The sequence below is a fragment of the Macrotis lagotis genome, chromosome 2 (genome assembly GCF_037893015.1).
Source record: "Macrotis lagotis isolate mMagLag1 chromosome 2, bilby.v1.9.chrom.fasta, whole genome shotgun sequence".
NCBI classification, from domain to species: domain Eukaryota; kingdom Metazoa; phylum Chordata; class Mammalia; order Peramelemorphia; family Peramelidae; genus Macrotis; species Macrotis lagotis.
The window spans coordinates 242,127,248-242,146,668 of NC_133659.1; the positions used below are offsets into that span (position 1 = coordinate 242,127,248).

General features: G+C 41.2%; 1 protein-coding gene, 1 long non-coding RNA gene and 1 pseudogene across 2 annotated transcripts in view; 2 read left to right on the plus strand and 1 right to left on the minus strand.

Moving 5' to 3' along the window:
* LOC141514572 (uncharacterized) overlaps positions 1 to 19,421 on the minus strand; it is a 26,185-nt gene continuing 6,764 nt past the window's right edge. Inside the window, exons 3-6 of the long non-coding RNA XR_012476058.1 lie at positions 18,984 to 19,181; positions 15,215 to 15,393; positions 3,526 to 3,579; positions 1 to 437 (exon numbers count right to left, since the gene is read on the minus strand). This is a non-coding gene — a long non-coding RNA (uncharacterized LOC141514572). The remainder of the gene's footprint in view (positions 438 to 3,525; positions 3,580 to 15,214; positions 15,394 to 18,983; positions 19,182 to 19,421) is intronic.
* Positions 3,812 to 4,686, plus strand: LOC141514570 (large ribosomal subunit protein uL18-like; annotated as a pseudogene).
* Positions 16,684 to 19,421, plus strand: part of SPEM2 (SPEM family member 2) — a 3,858-nt gene continuing 1,120 nt past the window's right edge. The window contains exons 1-4 of the mRNA XM_074225494.1: positions 16,684 to 16,909; positions 17,136 to 17,193; positions 17,405 to 18,628; positions 18,700 to 18,799. Of these exons, the coding sequence (XP_074081595.1) occupies positions 16,769 to 16,909; positions 17,136 to 17,193; positions 17,405 to 18,628; positions 18,700 to 18,719 (1,443 nt within the window). The 5' untranslated portion in view covers positions 16,684 to 16,768 and the 3' untranslated portion in view covers positions 18,720 to 18,799. The remainder of the gene's footprint in view (positions 16,910 to 17,135; positions 17,194 to 17,404; positions 18,629 to 18,699; positions 18,800 to 19,421) is intronic.

Below are 19,421 nucleotides of genomic sequence, written 5' to 3' on the forward strand. Positions count from 1 at the left end.
ATATATATACATATATATATATATAAGAATATGACAATATGACCATAAGCAGTATGATTCTGCTTAACCAAGAAATCTTGATCAATTCAGAGTCCAAAGAGAAATTCCACAAAATCTCTTGAAAGTAGCAAGCTGAGAATTAGGAACATAATAGAGACTGCTGACTCCTCTCTTGTCTTCCCAGAGTCTTTTCCTTCAGTAACTTGAAGTGGAGTTGGCCTCTTCCATCTTCTCTATCAAAGCTGGAAGTCCACTCAATGCTTTGCCTGAAGATGATTCTGGCTTAGAGAACCCAGAAGGAGGACAATCACTTGAAGAGTTCCCAAAGGTGGGGGGCCTAGCTGAGAATTGAAGCTGTTGATTCTCACCAACTCTCCATCTCATGAAGGGCAGGGTCTTCATCTCCACCAATAAAGAGAGAGCCCCATACCAATGGGCTTTGGGACAAGGATAAAGAAGATAATGTTAATGTGTGATTTTTTACATCAATTCCAACCCTGTCCAATTTCTATTTGAATTCGAATGGACTATTGTTTGAAAAGTCATCTAATGAAACAGGGAGCAGGCTCCTACTCAGGTGAAGCTATTAGTGCTAGAGGGAGTCACCTGGATAAATATTGCTAAAGAAATTATTAAGGCCAACATTCCTCAGTTGCTGTTGAATGTCCTGCAGAAGTTGGTTTGCCAGCATAATAAGTCTAAAAGTAAACTGGTCCAGAACTTTCAACAGTTAGAGCCTAGATAATGAAAACTGAGGGGCAACTTAAAGGAGATGGTGGCCAGGACTTGTCAGGCCACAGCCAGAAACCTCTCATATAGTCTATACCTCAGAAATTCAGTTTCCACTGGCCCTGGAGTCAGGAGGGCCCGAGTTCAAATCAGACCTCAGACACTTAATAATTACCTAGCTATGTGACCTTGGGTAAGTCAAAGTCCCAAAATAACCTTATTATTTCACCTGGGAGGAGGAAGAGTCCCTCCCTTGTGGGAGCAGGAGGTAATGGAACTGTGTACTTGTAGGAGTCACCTGGAAAAAAAAAGTTCCTGAAAGCCAGATCTAATGGATTCAATGCTGAGACACTCAACTGAGTTCCACTGGCTTAGACGGGTTAGCTAAGTCAGCTCAATTTATTAAGGGCCTTAGATGAGTATTGCATTTTGTTCCTTTTTGGGTAACTAAAATGGGCAATTATTTGTACCTGACTCTATAAAGATGAATTCATTTCCTAGTTTGTTCCACCTTGAGGGAGTGAATGACTTCAGGTTTTAGTTATGGATCTCCCTGACCACTATACAGGTGTAACCTGGTCAGTAGATGAGTTTTGAGCAAGATGTACTAAAAAAACAGCTATGACTTGGGCAAATACTTCTGTCAGTATAAATAGGCACCCTGGAAAAGGAGAGAAGAGAGGACAATGATACCTTCTCCTAGAGTTCCTAAAACAATCACTAGTCATCCTGTGGGGATGTTAATAAACCTATCCTGGGGGGGGCAGCTAGGTGGATAGAGCACCAGTCCTGGAGTCTGGAGGACCTGAGTTCAAATTTGGCCTTAGACACTTAGCTCTGTGACCTTAGGCAAGTCGCTTAACGCCATTGCCTTAAATAAATAAATAATAAAAAATAAACCTATCCTGGGAAGTTCAGCACCAGAAAGAACAAAGGTGGCTGTATAGACCCCACCAAAGTCTTGATCTCTAAAGCCCTGTCCCATTTATTTTATTTTTTTTGCAAGGCAATGGAATTAAGTGACTTGCCCAAGGTCACAGAGCTAAGTGCCCAAGTGCCCAAGGTCAGTTTTGAACTCAGGTCCTCCTGACTCCAGCCCCAGTGCTCTATCCACTGTGCCACTTAGCCACTCCAGTCCTGTCCCATTTAAATGATTCAGAGGAGGTTACAAAGGACAGAGCTTGGAGAGAAGTGGTATACTGAACTACTGGGAATCAGTTTCTCTTCTCTATGCATGTTACTGGGGTTAGTGCTAAATGGAAACCTTTTCCTTTACACAGGTAGTTAATACTGAACAATATTGGGTGTGTGTTGGGGGGTGAAAGATATTTCTTTTCTAGTGATGGATTAAACTGGCTTCAGATACGTATTAGCTGTGTGACTCTGGGCAAGTCACTTAACCTTTTTTTTGCCTCAGCTTTCTTATCGTAAAATGAGCTGGAGAAGGAAATGGCAAATTGCTCCACTATCTTTGCCAAAAACACCCCAAATGAGGTCATGAAGAGTCAGACATGACTGAAATGACTGAATAATAGCAAAAATGAATATGAAGGAAGTTCAAATTCTTTGTTATACAGGCTTACAATAATCCTGTATTATCTACTAGCAAGGCAAATGGCAAATGGTGGACTATAGAGTTTTAATAAGTAAACAAAGTAGTAATTTGTTTTAATACTGACAAGTCCTACATTCATTTGCCTATGTTAAGTGAATCAGTATAACTTATACTGTATAATTGTATCAGTATTGTATTGTATAATAATAATGTTCTCCCAAGACTATACAATCAATTTAGCCATTTCCACATGACTTGAAGACTCTTATATTGTATGGACATAGGTGATATAACTATTATATTGTCCTGCATGGTGGGCTTGTTCTGGGAAGATCACTCAAGCCCCAAATCTGATGTTCTATCATGTATATATTCTCTGCCTAAACTACTGCAAGGCAGTGCTCCAAGAAAGGAATAATCACATGATTCGCAAATATGGTCCTTGCAAAGAAAGTAATTAATAAACCATTATTTGATTATTGGTATTCTGTGTCTGGCCTGCTCTGTCAGGACAGGTTAGAGACTGCTCAGGAAAAACTAGGTTAACAGCAGCTTCATTATTTGACCAAGCTCTGAGCTCTCCACATCACCTGTTCCACTCATCTTCAGCACCACTGGAACAAAATATTTTCATCCACCCATTCCACTGGGGACATTCCCTTAATTCATCAGTGGGTTTGCAGTCTGCCACCTTCAACTTCATCTTCTGAGATGAGTGATGTGGAATGTTTGGAGAAAAACCTCTAGTTTGAGAGCTTGCTGAATTGTTCTTCAGGGCTGTTCTTTATCTCACTCAACTTTCACCCATGGCTCCAAGAAGCTGTAGCATGCATAGCGGCCAGTGGAATATAAAAAGTTTGCAAAAGACCAATGATTCCATGCACAGGCTAGAATAAATTTCTGACACTTTCTTCCTTAAAAATCTAAGAAGAGGGGCAGCTAGGTGGTATAGTGGATAGAGCACCAGCCTCAGAATCAGGAGTACCTGAGTTCAAATCCAGCCTCAGATACTTAGCTGTGTGGCCCTGGGCAAGCCACTTAACCCAATTTGCCTTGCAAAAAAAAATCCTAAGAAAAAATTTAGTCTTAATTAGACTTTAGAGGATTCACATTCCCATCTAAGAATCCTAATAGACTGTCATTTACCAAGTCACCTGAAAGTCTGCCAATTTTGAGTATGACCCAAGACTGGCTACAGTCCTATAAGACCTAAAGCAAAGAGCCAAGGTCATCCATTATACCTGGGCCACCACCAATCATCTTGGCTTTTGTTCTGCTGGAGGACTTCGATGATTCTGGAAGAGAGAAGTAAGATTGAGGATTGAACAACTGACTCACTTAAATTCAAGGGAAAAAATTCAATTCAAGAGCAAGTGAAGACATCACCCATGATGTCACTGGTCCTCTTGAAAATAAAAGACAAGCAACAACAAAAACAATATGTTCCTTAAGACTTGACTGAGCTTTTCCTCCTAGTGCTGGGAGGCCTGCTGGTCTGTGCCAAGGGTGCCGGTCTCATTTAGTAGGATGGGGTTCATGAAAATTGTGAAGAGCAAGGCCTACTTCAAGAGGTACCAGGTGAAGTTCCGGAGATGGAGAGAGGGAAAGACAGACTACTATGCATGGAAGCAGCTGGTGATCCAGGACAAAAACAAGTACAATACCCCCAAGTACAGGATGATCGTCTGCGTCACCAACAGAGACATTGTCTACCAGATTGCTTATGCCCATATAGAAGGGGGATATGATTGTCTGTGCAGCCTATGCCCATGAGTTACCCAAGAAGGTTGGCCTGACAAACTATGCTGCCTCTTACTGTAGAGGCCTACTGCTGGCCCGCAGGCTCCTAAACAGATTTGGCATGAACAAAATCTATGAAGGCCAGGTGGAAGTGACTGGAGATGAGTACAATGTGGAAAGCATTGATGGTTAGCCTGGTGCTTTTACATGCTACCTGGATGCAGGTCTTGCCAGAACTACCACTGGAAACAAAGTCTTTGGGGCCCTTAAGGGAGCTGTGGATGGTGGTTTGTCTATTCCTCACAGTATCAAATGCTTCCCAGGGTATGATTCAGAAAGTAAGGAATTCAATGCTGAAAACACATAATGGACCAAAATGTTGCAAATTATATGCACTAACTTATGGAAGAAGATGAAGATGCTTAAAGAAACAATTCTCACAGTACATAAAGAACAACATAACTCCCGACATGATAGAGGAGATGTACAAGAAAGCTCATGCTGGTATCTGAGAGAATCCAGTATATGAAAAGAAACCCAAGAGGGAAGTTAAAAAGAAAAGATGGAACCGCCCCAAAATGTCCCTTGCCCAGAAGAAAGACAGAGTTGCTCAGAAGAAGGCAAGTTTCCTCAGAGCCCAGGAATGTGTGGCTGATAGTTAAAACATAAAAATCTGTAATTTTTTATGAAGATTTTCAGATTAAGCCAATAAACATTGAACAACAACAACAACAACAACAACAACAAAAAAGACTTGACTGAACTAGTTGGATCTTGGATTTTCTTAAGATTTAATTCCCCAGCCAAAGGTTCCTCACATGAGTCAACTTCTGATGATGGCTGCATGTAGTGATGTAAAATATACAATGTCCTCAAAAAAGTCTAGGTCTTACCATAATGTGGCAGTATGAGCACTGGTCCTGAAGTCAGGACTATCTAAAACCAAATCTTACCCCAGATACTTAACATTTAACTAGCTGTTATGACCTTGGGCAAATCAAAAGTATCAAAATCAAATAAAAATGGGACTATTATGTCATAGTATTTATTCGCCTCATCTTCTGCCACCTTCTTTTCCTTTTGTCTCCGACTTTCCCAATATCAGAGTATCATCTTCTCATTATGTGGTCAAACTTCAGCTTTAATATTTGACCTTCCATTGAATAACCTGAATTAATTTATTCATTGACTAATTTGATCTCCTTGATGTCTAAGGGACTCCCGAAGTCTTCCCCAGTACCACAATACAAAAGTTTCAATTCTGTGGCTCTCAGTTTTCTTTATAATCCAACTTTCATAGTTATTGCTACTGAAAAAAACAGTTTTGACTCTATGGACCCTTGTCAGAAAGATGATATCTCTGCTTTAGAATATGTTATCCAGATTCTCTATAGCTTTCCTTCCATAGAATAAGTGTCTTAATTTCCTGGCTACTACTCATCATCTTCAATGATCTCTAAGCCCCAGAACATAAAATCTGACATTGCTTTGATTTCTTCTCCCTATATTTGCCAGGAAATGATGGGGATTAGTTGCCAAGATCTTAGTTTTGAGTTTGGTTTTGTTTGATGTTAAGCTTCAAGTCAGCCTTTACACTCTCCTCTTTCACCCTCATCAATCATCATTACTCTTCATCACAGTGGCATCCTCTGCATATCCGAGATTGTTGATATTTCTCCTAGCAACCTTAGTTCCAGCTTTTGATTCATCCAGCCTGGCATTTCACATGATGTACTTTGCAGCTAAGTTAAATAAATAAGGGAACAACATACAGCCTTGTCAGGCTCCTTTTCCAAACTTAAACCAATCAGTTGCTCCATGTTCAATTCTAATTGATAGTTCTTGACCTGTAAATCAGTTCAAGAGACATGTATGATGATCAAGTGCTCCCATCTCTTTGAGGACTTAGCATATTTTGTTATGATCCACACAGTCAAAGGCTATAGTGTAGTCAATGAAGCAGTAGTAGATGTTTTTCTGGAATTACCATGTTTTCTCCATAATCAAGTGAATGCTGGCAATTTGGTCTCTAGTCCCTCTGCCTCTGAAAACTAGTTTGCTTTTCTGGTAATTCTCAGGTCACAGATTGCTGAAGTCTAATTTACAGAATCTAAAACATAACTGATGGCAAATGAAATGAGAGTAATTGGTAATTTAGTGATTCTTTAGGATTGGGAGGTAAATAGATCTTTTCCAATTCAGTGGCCACTGTTGTGTTTCCCAAATTTGTTGGCATATTGAATACAGCACTTTAACCTCATCTTTTAGGATTTTTAAATAGTCTCAGCTGGGATTCCATCACTTCCACTAGCCTTAATGATGACAAATCTTTTTAAGGTCCACTTGACTTTATTCACCAGGGTGTCTCACTCTAGATCAGTAACCACACCACCATAGTTATTGGTGATTATGGGGTTAAGTGGCTTGCCCAAGGTCACACAGCTAAGTAATTATTAAGTGTCTGAGACCAGATTTGAACTCAGGTACTCCTGACTCCTGGGCCAGTGCTCTGTCCACTGCGCCACCTAGCCACCCCTTCTTTGGTGTATTTTTATCATTTCTTCTTAATCCCTTCTGTTTCTGTTAAATCCCTACCATTTTTGTCTTTTATCATTCCTGTTTTTGCCTAAAATTTTCCCCTAGATAGCTCTATGTTTTTTTTTAGTTTTTGCAAGGCAATGGGGTTAAATGGCTTGCCCAAAGCCACAAAACTAGGTAATTATTAAGTGTCTGAGGTAGGATTTGAACTCTGGTACTCTTGACTCCAGGGCTGGTGCTCTATCCACTGCTCCTCCTAGCTGCCCCAGCTCTAATTTTCTTGAAGAGATCTTGTTTTTCCAACTCTTGTTTTCTTCTACTTCTTTGCATTGCTCATTTTGCCTTCAGTTGGGTATATCTTTTCCTTTCTATCTTTCAATCTGCATTCAGATTCCATCAGTTATTTCTCTGGAGGTAGATGGTATTTTTCTTGATTCCTTCAGAATTGTCTTGGATCATTGTTTTTCTGAGAATAGCTAAGTCATTCACAGTTTAATATTGTACAATGTTGCTGTTACCATATACAATAGTCTCCTGGTTTTGCTCATTTTACTTTGTATCAGTTCTTAACACTTTTTCTGAAGTCAGAAGCAGGATCAATTTAAAAGTAATAGTATCAATTCATTATATATTTTTTAAAATTATTTTGTTAGCAATGTGGAAGATGGACTAGAATGAGAACAAGGATAAGAAGAACAATAAATGAACTATTTCAATAATGTTGTTGTGTCCTTCATTCTCAAAGAAGAACATGATGTCACAGAGGTGAGGCTGCAACAAGTTTGTGAAATTGGATTTAAATGAGGCAGGTACTATACAAAGTCACCAGCCTCACTTTGTCCTCCAGAGCCATCTGGGTCCAATGGCCAGATATAAATCAGGACAACTGGAGATGGCACTGGATGCGAGGCAGTCAAGGATAATTAAGTGACTTGCCCAGAATCATAGAACTAGTAAGTGTCAAATGTTTAAGGCTGAATTTGAACTCAGGTCCTCCTGACTTCAGGTCCAGTCCTCTATCCACTGTGCTTCCTAGCTACCTTATTTCTCTAAAATAGATAAGATGCTATGAGGGCCTGAACTGAATTGGTGGCTGTGAGTATTAGAAAAGAGATATTTCAGAGATCTGAAGAAGAATATGGAAACAAGGATATGACCAAGGTCATGAACCTTAGAAACTAAAAGAATAGTGATTCCTTTTAACTGAAATAGGGAATTTTCAAAGAGGGATTGATTAGGGAATGAGAGAGACAATAAATTCTGCTTTGGAAATATTGAAATTGAAATGTCCATGGGACATCCAGTTTGAAATGTCAAGTAGGCAGTGATGTAAGAGTAAAACTTGGGTGGCTAGGTGGCACAGTAGATAAAGCACCGTCCCTGGAGTCAGGAGTACCTGGGTTCAAATCCGGTCTCAGACACTTAATAATTACCTAGCTGTGTGGCCTTGGGCAAGCCACTTAACCCCATTTGCCTTGCAAAAAAAAAAGAGTGAAACTCAAAAGATACATTTTCTGTATATCTATATTTATTTATCCACTTATTATTTATTCATAGAAATGATAATTATACCCATAGGGCTGATGAAGTCATCCAGAAAGAGAGCACAGAAAGATCAGTGCTCTCAGGACAGAGTTTGGAAGAGGATACCTAATTAGATGGTGTGACAGGAAACTTTAGTTAACAAAGAAGATGAAAAGCAACAGTTAGAGAAATAGGAGATAGCTCAGATAGATTATCTAGGAGGACGGATTGGTCAACATTATTTAGCCAAATGCTAAATAATGAAGTATAAAGAATGAGTAAATTCCATCAGAAAAGTACACTATTGCTGGATGCTTAGGCTATAAGATGTTCCCAAGGGGCAATAGATATAGTATCCCTCAATGACTTCCAGTCTTTTTATGAGAAATCACATTAAAAACTCTCCTTGCAATTTGGAGAAACTTCACCTTTAATGACTTATCTCATATGATTTCTAGTCTTATCATTATAATAGATGTAAATATACATTCAAATATAAATCCAGAAACAAACAATAGAAACATCAGTAGTTCTCTCTTGCCTCTGTGATAAAATAGAAACTCATCTTGGCATTTCAAGTCTTTTACAATCTGGGTCCAGCCCACATTTCCAGAATCACTTCACATTACTCCCCTTAATAAACACTATATTCCAGACAAACTACTCTGCTTTCTTCTCCTCAAACTTGTCTGACTGATGGAATTTCATATATATATATATATATATAAATATATATATATATATTTATATATATATATATATGGAAGCCCTGCTTCTGGGACAGTCATGATGATGTTGGCATGTGGAGATGCCTTCAAGAAACTTTGTAACATGGGAAGACATTCTATAACTAGTTCAGGTTAGCTAACTCCATGATGAATAGAACTCTTTTTTTTAAATTGATATTTTATGCTTTCAATTATATGATATGAAAGTTTTTCAACAATCATCCAATTGTATATTTATGATACACTTTTCTTCTACCCTCCCTTCTCCCTGCTCCCCTCAGCAGCAGTTTAGGGAATGTTGTACATAAACATTTGTGTTTAACATGTTTACATATTAGTCATTTTCTGTATAAGGAATTAGGACTATGGGAAAAGGAAGAGAAAACATGGGATATGAAGGAAAAACATGAGAATTTTTTTTGAAATGAACATAATGTTCATTCAGATTCTGTGGGGTTTTTATTGATCTGGGTGTGAATGATGTTGTCCATAACAGGTGTCCAAGGGTCATCCTAGCTCTCTGAACTGCTGAGAGGAATTGCATCCATCAATGTTATTGTTAATATGTATGATGTTGTCTTGGTTCTGCTCCCTTCACTCAGCATCAGTAATTCTTTCCATGCTTCTCTAAAGTCCGACTATTCATGGTTTCTTATAGAATAGTACTCCTTAGCAATCATGTACCATAACTTGTTCAGATATTCCCCAAGTGATGAGCATCCCCTCAATTTTCAATTCTTTGACACTACAAAAAGAGCTGCTGCAAATATTTTAGAACTTTTTTTATGAGGCAGCCCCAGGGTGCTGGGAGCTGTGGCTCACAGTAGTGGGGGAGTTTCCTGACCTACACCTCTGGGAGCACCGGGCACAAATTGGGGGAACAGTGGGGGGGCCTCTGCCAGAGCTAGCACATGAAGCCCAGCCCTCAGGGCACACAGCCAGCAGCATAGTGTTCATGGCAGCCCAGATCCAGGAAACAGAAGTGGGCAGAGCCTGTAAGCAGAAGCCCCCAGGGCATGAGCCCATTGAACCTAGGGAGGGTAGTGAAGAGAGAGACTGCCGAGGTCTGTCCTCTGCCCCGGAACAGGACTCTGGGGTTCTGACCACATTCAAATCCTGATTGCAGTCTAGGCCCCCCATAGAACAGGAGGGCCCCCCCCTCAGCCCCATGGCAGAGGGGGCGCATATGGTCATTCACAGACCAGGAGGGAGGACAGAGCCTCACACACTGAGATCCTTGTGGGAGTGTCCCAAAAGCTCAGGAAGCACCCCCAAACCAGGCCCAGGCTGGGAAAATGAGCAAGCGGAGAAACAAGAGGAAGACCATTGAGAAATACATTATCTATGAACCCAAGAAGGATGAATATACTCAGTCTGAATATGAGGAAGCACAAGCTCCTTCATCTAAAGACTCCAAGAAAATCAGAAATTGGGCTCAGGCTATGACAGAGCTCAAAAAAAGACTTTGAAAATCAAATGAGGGAGTTAGAAGAAAAACTGGGAAAAGAAATGAGAGAGATGCAAGAAAAACATGAAAATGAAGTCAGCAGCTTAGTCAAGGAAATCCAAAAAAATGCTGAAGAAAATAGCATGCTAAAAACCAGCTTAGGTCAAATGGACAAAACAGTTCAAAAAGTTACTGAGGAGAAGAATGCTTTAAAAAGCAAAATTGGCCAGATGGAAAAAGAGATAAGAAAACTCTCTGAGGAAAACAAATCCTTCAGACAACAATAGAACTCAGGGAGATTGATGAATTTACGAGAAATCAGGACTCAATACTTCAAAACCAAACAAATGAAAAATTAGAAGAAAATGTGAAACATCTCATTGAAAAAACAACTGATAGGGAAAACAGATTTAGGAAAGATAATTTAAAAATTATTGGAATACCTGAAAGTCATGATCAGGAAAAGAGCCTTGACATCATTTTCAATGAATTATTACAGGAAAATTGCCCTGATATCCTAGAAGCAGAGGGCAAAATAGAAATGGAGAGAATCCACCAATCTTCCCAGAGAAAGAGATAAAAAACCCCAACCCCTAGGAATATTATAGCCAAATTCCAGAACTCCCAAATCAAAGAGAAAATATTACAAGCAGCCAGAAGGACACAATTCAAATAGGGTGAAGCTGCAGTCGGGATCACACAGGGACTCAGCAGCAACTACATTAAAAGCTCGTAAGGCTTGGGATATAATATACCGGAAAGCAAAAGAGTTTAGAATGCAACCGAGAATCAACTACCCAGCAAAACTGAATGTTCTCTTCCAGGGAAAAAGATGGACTTTCAATGAACCAGGGAAATGCAAATGTTACTGTTGGAATGGCCAGAGCTGAACAGAAGCATAGAGATTGGAGGAGAAGGGGAAAGAGTCTATACATAGGGGCAGCTAGGTGGTGTAGTAGATAAAGCACTGGCCTTGGAGTCAGGAGTACCTGGGTTCGAAATCTAGCCTCAGACACTTAATAATTACCTAGCTGTGTGGCCTTGGGCAAGCCACTTAATCCTATTTGCCTTGCAAAAAACCTAAAAAAAAAATATGAGGGACTTAATGATAATGAACTGCATGTATTCCTGCATATAAAAATGATACTGATAATACTCATATGAACCTTCTCAGTTAATAAAGCAGGTAGAAGGAGCTTTTATAGTTGAAGCACAGGAGAAAGCTGAATTTGAAGATAAAATATGGTGTAAAAATAGAGTCAATAGAAAAAAGGGAAATGTAATGGGAGAAAGAAAAAGGAGAGGAGGAATAGGCCAAGATATTTCATATAATAAGATTTTTCTTTATTACAATGAGCTATTACAATGATATGAAAGGGGGGAAGGCAAGGGGGAATGAGGGAATCTTCGCTCTCATCAGAAGTGGCTAGGAGAGGAAACAGCATATATACTCAATGGGGTATAGGCAACTGGAGTAAGAAGGAGAGGGGGGGAACAGGTGGAAAGGGGGTGATGTGAGTGATGGAGGAGAGGATGGACCATGGGGGGAGAGTGGTCAGATATAACACATTTTCTTTTTTTACTTCTTGCAAGGGGCTGGAATTAGAAGGCCTGTCTGGGACCATAGGGCCAGGTGGATGCTGGGCCTAAGGGGTGGTATGGGCTCTCAGGGCCTCTTGGCCCCAGAGCCAGGGATCTTTCTGCTGTGCCACTCAGCTACCCTACAGCAGAGTCAGAGTGAAAGGAGAGAGAAAATATAGTACATGGTAGTAGAGAAATATGAAAGGAGGGAGTTGCGATCAGCAATGGCAATGGTGGAAAAATATGGAAGTAACTTTTGTGATGGACTTATAAAGAATGTGATCCACCCATGACAGAGTTGTTGGTGTTGGAACAAAGACTCAAGTACATTTTTCATTATTATTATTATTTTTGGGGGGTGCAGGGCAAATGGGGCTAGGTGGCCTGCCTGGGGCAGCATAGCAGGGTGATTGTTGGGTGTCTGAGGCCTAATTTGGACCCGGGTACTCCTGGTTCAAGGGCCAATGCTCTGTCTGCCACCCAGCCACCCCTACTATCATTACTATTTTATTTTATTTAGGGTCTTTTTTTTTCTTTTTTTGGTTTTTGCAGGGCAGTGGATTTGGGGTGGCTTGCATGTCACATGGCTGGATGATTGTTGGGTATACGGTGCAGATGTGGGCTCAGGTGCTCATGGCTCCAGGGCTGGTGCTCCATCCATTGTGCCACCTGGCCATACCTACAATTATTACTGTTATTTTTTATGTTAATTTTTTTCTCTCCCCTTTATCACTCAGGCGAGTCTATATTTTTTGGGGGGAGGGGGTATTTTGTTTACTCTTAAGCAAGACTATTTTATTAATGTATAAAAAACATTATTTGTACAAAATGAGAATAAATATTAAATATAAAAAAAAGCTATTTATGTTAATGAGTTAAATGGAACTCGGATGCTAGCAATTCATCATTGGTTAACAGTGATAGGAGTACACAAGTGGTGGTGTTTTGAGCTGATAGCCTTGGAGAAGTGACATCCCAATTCCTCAGAGGTATGGTACTCCTAGAACACTGACAGGGTGAAAAGTTGGAGGGGGGGGAGTCTGCCTGGTCTTAAGAGAATTGAACCAGAGCACACTCACTACCCTTAAGCATTTGATGAAAACTTTAAGCAACATAGTACTATGGATAAACCCCTGGGGCACTCTTAGAAATTTTCTAAGTTGAATTCCATCTGTTAAAAGAGTTATGGGGCACTAGGTGGTGCAATGGATAGAGCAACAGCCTTGGAATCAAGAATACCTGGTTCAAATCCAGTCTCAAGACATTTAATAATTACCTAGCTGTGTGGCCTTGGGCAAGACACTTAACCCCATTGCCTTGAAAAATCTAAAAAAAACAAAAAACAAAATTAAAAAAAGAGTTATGATATGTAAAGAGCCTAGGGCTTGACCCCAGAAAATGAACATTTAGAGGGTCCTGACAGAAAGGTAATGACACAAGATACAAAGTGAGACATATATTTTCAGACATGGCCTTTGTGGGTATTTCTTTTGCTTGACTACACTTGTTTGTTACAAGTTTTTGTTTGTTTTTGTTTTGTTTTGTTTAAAGAGTGAGAGGAAGAAACCAGGAGAGGGACTAAAAATTAAATTTATTGCATATTTAAAAAGCAAAACCAAATTTAAAAAAAAGCAAATGATAGACACCTGCCATTTCATATATAAACTTTCCCTTATGGAATTATGTTTTTAAATTCAGAATAAAAATAAAGTTGAATATTTTATAATAATAATTGACTGTGGAACTGGAAAAACTGATATCTCAGGCATTTCTGAGCCAGAATTGAGTGAGTATATGAAAAGGATGACTTGCCTTTCAATAGTCTTTTTTTCCTTTGAGGCTCTAAGAGGAGATAAGACTATACTGAGAAGCTTCCTAACCTAGAACAATAGAAAGGGGTTGTTGCTCTCCCACCCAGGTGAGCATGTTCAGACAATATCTTTTGAATTTGGAAAGGGGGGAGGAGTGTAGAGTCCCAGTGAAACTAAATGATAGTAGTTGCAGTGACCACCAGAGTAGTGCTGGCTAACAGTAGTGAAAGCAGCTGCAAGAAGACCAGTAGGACCATTGAAGATGAATCGATGTGAACTTCAAAGAATGTGACCCCTCATGGTAGAAAGAAGTGCTAGAAACATAGGGATCCTGAAAGCCAAGTATGTAGCAAGCAGAGAGCTACTCTTAAGGGAACCTTCATGAGGATTCCATAAAGGTAGAAAAAGAACTTCCAGGACCAGGAGTTGGAAAATACTCCTTTGCCTCATGTATGTCTCAATACCATTTTACTCTTAAATTTGATTAAATTTTGCGCATTGCTATTGTATAAACTTATGGGAGAATGAGCTCCAGGTTTTGGGGAAGTGTGTGTAATTGTATACCAATGTATACCAATTGGTCTTACTATTCTTTTCAAAATGAGCTAATTTTAGCTGACTAAATGACTAAACTTTCTAGATCACCCCTAGAACTCTGAGAGTATTAAGTGGACCCCCAATCCAAATGTAAGTACAGATTAAATAGTTTTAGAGTGGGAGGAGACTGGCCTTATGCAGTTCATTGGGAGCATTGTTTTTTTGGGGTTTTTGCAAGGTAAATGGGGTTAAGTGGCTTGCCCAGGGCCCCACAACTAGGTAATTATTAAGTGCCTGAGATCGGATTTGAACTCAGGTACTCTTGACTCCAGGGCCGGTGCTCTATTGACTGCGCCACCTAGCCGCCCCAATTTGTGAGCTTTGTTGTTAAAAGGGGTAGGATGAAAAGATCTTTTCAAGAACTGAACTACAGAAGAAGGATGCAGTGTATGGTGAGGTCACATATCTGTAGCTATGTGACTGGAAAGGAGGCTCTTACCTCCCCATTTTTCTCCAAGGGAGATTTTAATTTCTACTAGGACAAGAAGCAGGAAGTTAGGGCTAAAGGCTAATACTTTGTTCTCCTCAGAGAGGGGTTACTGGGCTAGAATTACATCTATATAATCACTTGAGGGACGGCTAGGTGGCACAATGGATAGAGCACCGGTCTTGGAGTCAGGAGTATCTGGGTTCAAATCCAACCTCAGACACTTAATAATTACCTAGCTGTGTGGTCTTGGGCAAGCCACTTAACCCAGTTTGCCTTGCAAAAAAAAAACAACCCCTATATAATCACTTGAATATTGCTAGTCTAGAGCATATGATCAGGTTCAATTTAACGTCTGATTGCCCTGTGCCATTTTGGAGGAGTGGAAACACAAATTCTACATCCAAAGTTTCACCCCTTCCCCACCAAATACCAATTCCACAAAGGATACATATGTTGAATAATAAAGAAACCCATTTACTCAAATTTAAGCAAAACAAAAATCAGAGAAGGTATACATAGAATATATATACACACCGGACAAATCAGAGAGGAGCTCTCCCATTGGGAGAAAGATAACTCCACTTAACCAAGAGTGTGTGTCCTCGATCTCACCCAAGGGAAAGCTCCCTGGTTTCTATGTAGCAAGTTGGGGACAGGGATATGATGGAGACTTCCAGCTCTTCCCATGTCTTCCTATATCTTTCTTCTTGAAGCTGGAATTCAGAAATGGTCAAAGTGAGTAGATACTGGAAGAGTCCCAAAAAAGACTGAAGAGGGCTAGAACTCTCCTGTTCTCATCAATTACACACACTTCCCTCCCCCCATCTCCTCCCCACACATAGGCAGAGTATTTGTCACCATCACTGACAAGAGTCTTATATAATAGAGTGCTTTCCGTGGGGGGAGGGAAGCAAGATTGGGGGGAAAATTGTAAAACTCAAATAATATCTTTAATAAAAATAAATTAAAAAATAAAAATAAAATTTTAAAAAAGAGTCTTATATAGACCAATGGACCCTGGAACAGGGCTTACATTCCTCCCCTGGGCCAAAACTCTGCAGTTCCTTGCAAAGATCACTCAGAGCAGGTCCAAAAGTCATAAATAAATAAATAAATAAACAAACAAATAAATAAATAAATATACAGTCTAAACATACAATAAGGATGATTTTCCTAGTGTCACAGACAACCATCCTTCAGTACCACTGAAACTGAAATAAAATGAATATATACAATAAATATAGCATTATACAGAGCATCACCTAGGAGAATATTACAGTGACAACATGCATCACTATATAAGGGACATATAACATACTATCTATAGTACATAGCAATCATTCAAAAGCAATAAGCATGGCTAATTAACAAAGCATGTTAGCTGCAGCAATAACACATCAATAAACCTATATATAAAATACAACTTCTCTCTAAGCATTAGAATATGCACATTAACAAATACATTTCTATAGCATGAAAATATCACAAAACACAGTCAAATGAACATAACAGCAAAATAAGAAAAACAGGTATGTTAGATGTGAGAGGTAAAGAAAGGAGAATGATTTTTGAGTGATTCTAATTTTGGTACCTAGAAATATGTTAGTGCTATTTCTTTGAGGAAAAGGATAATGATGCTGAAGACAACATTGATGGGAAAAGGAAAAAAAGATTCATCAAGGCAACAAGAGGAGATTCTTTTTTTTTTAAGGTTTTTGCAAGGCAAACAGGGTTAAGTGGCTTGCCCAAGGCCACACAGCTAGGTAATTATTAAGTGTATGAGGTTGGATTTGAACTCAGGTACTCCTGACTCCAGGGCCAGTGCTCTATCCACTGAGCCAAGTAGCCACCCCCACAAGAGGAGATTTTAAAAGATGAATGTATAAATAGAATAGGTAAAGGGATCAGAGTCCTCAGCAGCCTACTCCTCATTGTGACCCCCACTGCCTCTCCCTATTATGACCCAATCCTACCCTTTTCAGGAACCACATCTCCCTCTAAACAGGAATCTGGCTTCCTAGCTCCTGGCATGTGTGAGCTGTGGGCAGGGCCCGGGGTGGGGCCAAGTGACCCCGGGGACCCCCCACCATGGCTGCTGAGCAGGACGAGCATGATCCACAGATGCACTCTGATCATAGGCCTGCAAGAAATCTTGATCCTGTAGACTTGATCCTTCTACTCCTAAGCCTCATCATCCTGCTCAACCTTGGAATCAATGTGATGATTCTGGTCAGGCCTGGGCCCTAGTCAGATGCTATCTGACCTTCTGGACAAGGGTGGATACTGGGAGGGTGGGAGAGAACAGCTGGGGAAGTCTGATGATTGGGAGAGAGGAGACAGGGAGGGAAGAGGGGCCAGACACCTGGGTCTTTATTAAACAATAATTGCCTTAGCACAATATGTTTTCACACCCATTATCTTCTTTGATTCCCCCACCCCAACCACTGTCTCTCAGATCTGGCGCAGTTTCACAAGGTACTTACAACGAACATTTGATTTCTTTCAACCTAAAGGTGAGTGTGGGGCCTAGGGAAAAACCCTGATTTCTTTCCTTTTTTGTCTCCTGACACTCCCAGTCCTTGTCACCTCTCTGCTTCCATTCTCATTCTCAAGCCCTATGGCCCCCCACAAACCACATAATTACTCCCCACAGAGGACCTGTGTATTCAGTTATCCAGGCCCCACCTCCAACCAACTTCACTGCCCTTACTCTACTCCCACTAGGAAAGATTCCCAAGAAGCCCCAGCTATACACTAAGAAGCCAGTAGGGGTTCCAACTCTGTGCATCCACTGTACCTTGGACCCCGTGGCTCTAAATGTGGTCCGGCCTACATCCACCCAACATCGCCGCCGTCAGCACTCAGAAAGTTGCCATGGCAGTTATTGGGGAAGCCAACGGGGAAGCCAACGGGGAAGCCGCCATCGCCGCAACCGACACCACAGTGGTCATCTTCAATACCATCACCACCCTCGAACATACTTGAACCCACCACCCCCTCCTCCCTCACCTGCAACCTCACCCACTTCCTTCTGTCAAGAAACCTGGGACACAGACTTAGATGACAATAAAGAGCCCTGGAACCAACAGTCCAACTGCCAGCTGAGTTGGAAAACAACTTCTCATCCTGGAAACATCAGGCATTACAGAGGATACTGGAGAAGTTACTATCCAATGTCATCTAATCTCTCTTCTCAAGACCTGAGGGCTCCCAGAAGGGTAGAAGCAAAGTCTGAGTTGAGGCTAGAGACTTATTATCAGCCATCTCCAAACAGCTGGCCTCAGAATCTAAAAGAGAACATGGAATCTAGTCCAATTCCCACATCCCCACAATTCATACCCAAGCTCCCTCCCAATCCATCTTGGATACCTGGCACCCACAACCCCTTTCCTCAAGGGGGCCAGATATTTTATGATGGCTGGGAGGTGAGACAGAAAGTTCAAGATGGGAACAGGGGGGCTGATGTCTCCAAGACTCCCCCTTCTGTACCTCGAAGCCCTGAGCCCCACAGCTATGCTGAAAATGTTGTGCCTAAACAGACTGTGCGGCATATCACAGGGCCCCTCATCTCTTCACACCCCACCCTGAATCGGACCCATGTCTCAGCAGGGCATCTTCCCTTCAGCAGTTGGAATAGGCCAGAGATAAAACGATGGGATAGAGAACATGGAGAGCAGTTGCCCCACCAGTCCCCCTCTTTTAGCAGACTTCCCAGCCGTGAAACACAAAGCTACTGTGGCTCTGTCCCAAAGGAGAAGTTGATACCCGAGGTCTCCCAGCCTTTGTCCTATGGCTCAGCATGTGTGCCAATTAGAGTTCCAGCTCCTGATTCAAGCCGTGTACCTGCCTTCATACCCCTTAGTAGGAACCCAGGGGGCCTCACCAACTACCCAGTGTATGATAGTCAGGAGCTGAAGCGGCAGATTCAGGAAGGACGTGGACATCGAGGTGAGACTTTTTCCTGCTCCCCAACCACACTTCCACATAGGTCCTTCCTCATCCTGGCACTCTTTACACAGAAACCAGACTGGGAGGCTGAACTGAAAACTGCCAGAAGAGACTGTGCGAGATGGAGTGGGGAATCAAGAGGCCAATGAGGAATGCATTCTTACGTCTTTGGTAGGGAAAGGTCAGGAGACCCTGGCTAGGGAGTCTGCTAGTTGTTCCCAGGACCTGACTCTTCACCCCCCCACCCCCCACCCCAGTCCAGAACCCACAGATTTCCATTCTTCTAGTCACAGGAGAATTATAGGGAGGCAAACAAGGCAATTTTCCCTGCCAATAAGATGTAAAAATTTCTTACCTGATCACCCAAACTGGCCAAAAGTGATATACTAAGGCCCCATCATCCTCCTTGGATACTGTCCTTCAGTGTATCTAGAGAACCCCATGAGTTCTTTGCTCCTTCCCTCGGCCTCCACTAGGGATTGTATACATCTATTGGGGTTGTAGGAGATGGTGTTCTCAGGCCTCGGTGTTCTCTTGTAAGAAGACCTGAGCTCTAGAGATTAAGTTATAAAAGAAACCTGGAGATTTCTCTTCCCCACTCCCCTTCCTCCCCACTCCCCTTCCTCCCCCCACCATTAGTTTAGATGCTGATTCTGGGCACCCCAACCTGGGTAAGCACCAAAGCTTGTAATACTGGTTTAAGAACTCAGGGCAGCCTAGCTCAAATAATATGTATGGGAGATCAGGTTTCTGGTCTCAGCTCTGCCCCTAGGAACTGTGTGAACTTTAACCG